The sequence below is a fragment of the Plasmodium vivax genome, genomic scaffold, assembly GCF_000002415.2.
Source record: "Plasmodium vivax scf_6694 genomic scaffold, whole genome shotgun sequence".
NCBI lineage: Eukaryota > Apicomplexa > Aconoidasida > Haemosporida > Plasmodiidae > Plasmodium > Plasmodium vivax.
The window spans coordinates 1-3,391 of NW_001850195.1; the positions used below are offsets into that span (position 1 = coordinate 1).

The window sequence follows — 3,391 nt, forward strand, 5'->3', positions numbered from 1 at the left end:
AGAGAATAATAAACAAATGTGTGTCTTAGTAATGATATAAAAAAAAATATATACATAAGTATGTAATAATTAGTGGAACAAGTGTTAACTCATTTGTTGATATTAATTAGACGAAACGATATAACATTTACTATTTTATTTAATTTCGTGCATTATATAAAAACTCTTTGTCCTTATTTTACTTTTAATTGATTTGAAAACTTCATATTTTAATATATGAACATTTGTGACATATTTATTGAATACATGAAAATTTGACGAAACACTTTAAACATATGTTTCCAAGGATCAATTATCTTTCAGAAACTCTTAAAAATAATTATTTATATGCAAATCGTATTATTTAAAATAATTAATTTATTCATTTTTAAAACGTACTTTTTATATGTTAAAGGACATTTATTAATACCATTTATTATTGTAATAATATATACATGCCAAATATTAATAATCTATAACAGTAATATGAATTAAATGTATCTGAAGTTGTGAATGTTTCTACGCATATACATAAATTCTGTTCCAAAAATATTTATTTAAATTAAGAATACGGCAAAAATACATAATTACAAGTAAAGGAAAGTATGTCTTTCCGAAATCGTTGGAGCTATAATTATTGGCAACAATACGAAGGTGCTAGTTGCTATAATAATTATTCTACATATAAAAGGGAAATTGAAGAAAAAATTGACAATCTTTATAGAATCACGAATGGAAATTTTTACACACAATGGCATCAATTAAATGAATATATAAAAAAAAAGAATAATGAGATAAAGAATTGTGATCGAAATAAAAGCACACTTGATTTACTTAAAGATGACAACATAAAACGTTTTAGTACATTATGTTCTAATAGATTATCTTGTCGTACGAAACCTTCATCTCTTGTTAATAATCATGATTCATTACAACCTGGTAAAAATGCAACCTGTAAAGGTGACAGTTGTCCACAAAAAAAAACACGAACCAAATCACCAGTAGCGAAACTACAATCATTACCACATACAGGAAGCTCAAATGCAAAAAGTTCACTAAACCCGAAAACTATAAATCCAGTTCAAGAACATCATGAAAGGAAAGGATCAGAACAACCAAGCATATCTTCACAAGCTCATCAAGAACAAAAACATCGCGGTAGTTCTGTTCAAACTGAAGGTGGATCACCTGAATCCTTAAAAGTTCATAATACTGCAAAACCTGAATTAGAACAATCCTCGGCACAATCTGCATCTATACCAGCGCCTGTCACAACTACTGAAGTAATTACTCATCAAATTTCGCATTCGCCAGGAAGCAAAGCTTCGGAGGAATCTGATGCAAGTAGTCCTGTTCAAGAAATTGATTTAAAAGGAAGTAATCATCAAAGTGGTACATCTGCGGGTCAAACTTCGGATGATAATCTCCCTAATCTGCAATCCATTAATGGTATAACGGATGCAAACCAAGACCCTAATAATCAAATATTTCGTGTAGAAATTGAATATGGTTCAACTCCTGGTAAAGTTCCGGTTTCTATAAAAGTTTCTGACGAAAATCCACCTGGCACATCTACCGGTGATGTAAGTTCAAGTAGTACAGATACTGCTTGTGCAGATACTGATAAAACGAATATTCATCATGCAACTACCTGTAATAAGACATATAGTGGAATACCTACTAATCCTGAAACTTCTGGTGATGAAGCTACTCCTGATGAACTTGTCCGTGGTGAAGGAGCTGTTGTTGCAGATGTTCGTAGTGAAACTAATGGTACTGAGGATGCTGAAAATGGACCTTCCGTTAGAGAAAAAACTGATGTTATAGTTTTTAGTGATAATGGTGTTGATCATAAATCATTTTGTCTTGAAGATGCTGAAAATCCAACACATGAGAATGGAATTCCTTGTATTGCAGAAAAAGGTACTGAAATAGATGCTAATAACGGTAACATACTAGGAACACTAAGGGAATTTTTCTATGAAATACAAAATAACCCACATATCATAAAAACTTCAATACCCATAGGAATTATTTTTTTGTTGACTCTTCTCTTTAAGGTAAACTAAAATTTACTGCATTAAAGAAATCAATTATATTTTTTTAATTATATATAATAATTAAATTGTAATTTTACGAATTTTCCTTTTATAGTACACTCCTTTGTGGAGGATTCTTACTAAGAAAAAAAAAAAAGAACCAGTAGATATGAATGAAGAATTACACAGTGTACTACAAGAACCTTTAATTATGGATGACGAAAGAAGTATCCCATTTTCATATGGTGCTTTTGAATATTCAACATTTGATGAAAATACATATTAAAAAAATGATCTTCCTATATATAATTAATTATGAAATAAGAACTAATATTTTTTTGTCGTTTATTTTTAATTATATTTTTTGTTAAATTAGTTAGAAATATTTTCGTCATATTATTAAAAGTGCATAGTTTTAAAAAAATTATATGGAAAATAAGGGTTTCATTATTATAATTAAAATACAGCCATATAATAACATTATATTTTTTGGTAAATTTATAAATCTTACATATTTTCTAAAATTTTATATTATGAAATCTTTTTTGTTCAATAAATTTATGTATATTGTAATTCAATTAATTGTATATTATTCTTTTTCACATTTAATATATTTTTTTACATTAATCAAGAATTAAAACATAATTAACCTTTTTTTGTGTTTATATAAACACTATTGTTTGTTTTTTAAACCGAAATTAAATTAAAATGTGTTATAGAACGGTAAATGTTTGTCTTTTTTCGGCAAGTAACATATGTTAGGTGACAGCGCATTTGTAAAAAAATATATCATTAAATAGAAATACACTATAAAAATAATTGAATAATAAAATTTATTATATTTTAATGGTGAATCTAAGTGTTACATTTAAATCATATATATATATAATACCTTAGTGACCTTTGTTAACCGACTAATTACCTTATGTTGAATCGTTATAAAAAAGCACTAAAAAAGTACACTATAAATTTAGAAATTTATGCTTAAGTGATCTTTGAGAAAACTTCAAAATTACTGAAGCGCAAAAAAAATATTATATAAAGAACTGAAATGTAATTGTAATAAGTATTATCGCAAAGATATATTAATATTAAATTTTATCATATTCGAAAAAAGCATGTTCTAATAAGTATATATATTGTGTGTTATTTAAAAATTATTACAAAATAAAAGAACATAAAATTATACATTGCTATTATATATATAAAAGTAACAAATAGGTTATAATTCATGCTTGGAATTTTTTTTTCTTGAAGAAGTAATTTATTATTGCAGAGGATTATGTAATTATAAAAAACATTAAAATATTATTAACACATTGAACATGGACCATCCAGTAATATCGAGATTGCCCCTACTCATAAAAAATATT

General features: G+C 26.4%; 1 protein-coding gene across 1 annotated transcript; it reads left to right on the forward strand.

The window, feature by feature from the left end:
• Positions 1 to 584: 584 nt before the first annotated feature.
• On the forward strand, positions 585 to 2,304 carry PVX_068690 (variable surface protein Vir18, putative; the record flags this gene model as incomplete). The annotated part of the gene is made up of 3 exons (XM_001612421.1): positions 585 to 1,488; positions 1,525 to 2,039; positions 2,134 to 2,304. The coding sequence occupies 3 exons, from the start codon at positions 585 to 587 to the stop codon at positions 2,302 to 2,304; spliced, it is 1,590 nt and encodes a 529-aa protein (XP_001612471.1).
• Positions 2,305 to 3,391: the final 1,087 nt, after the last annotated feature.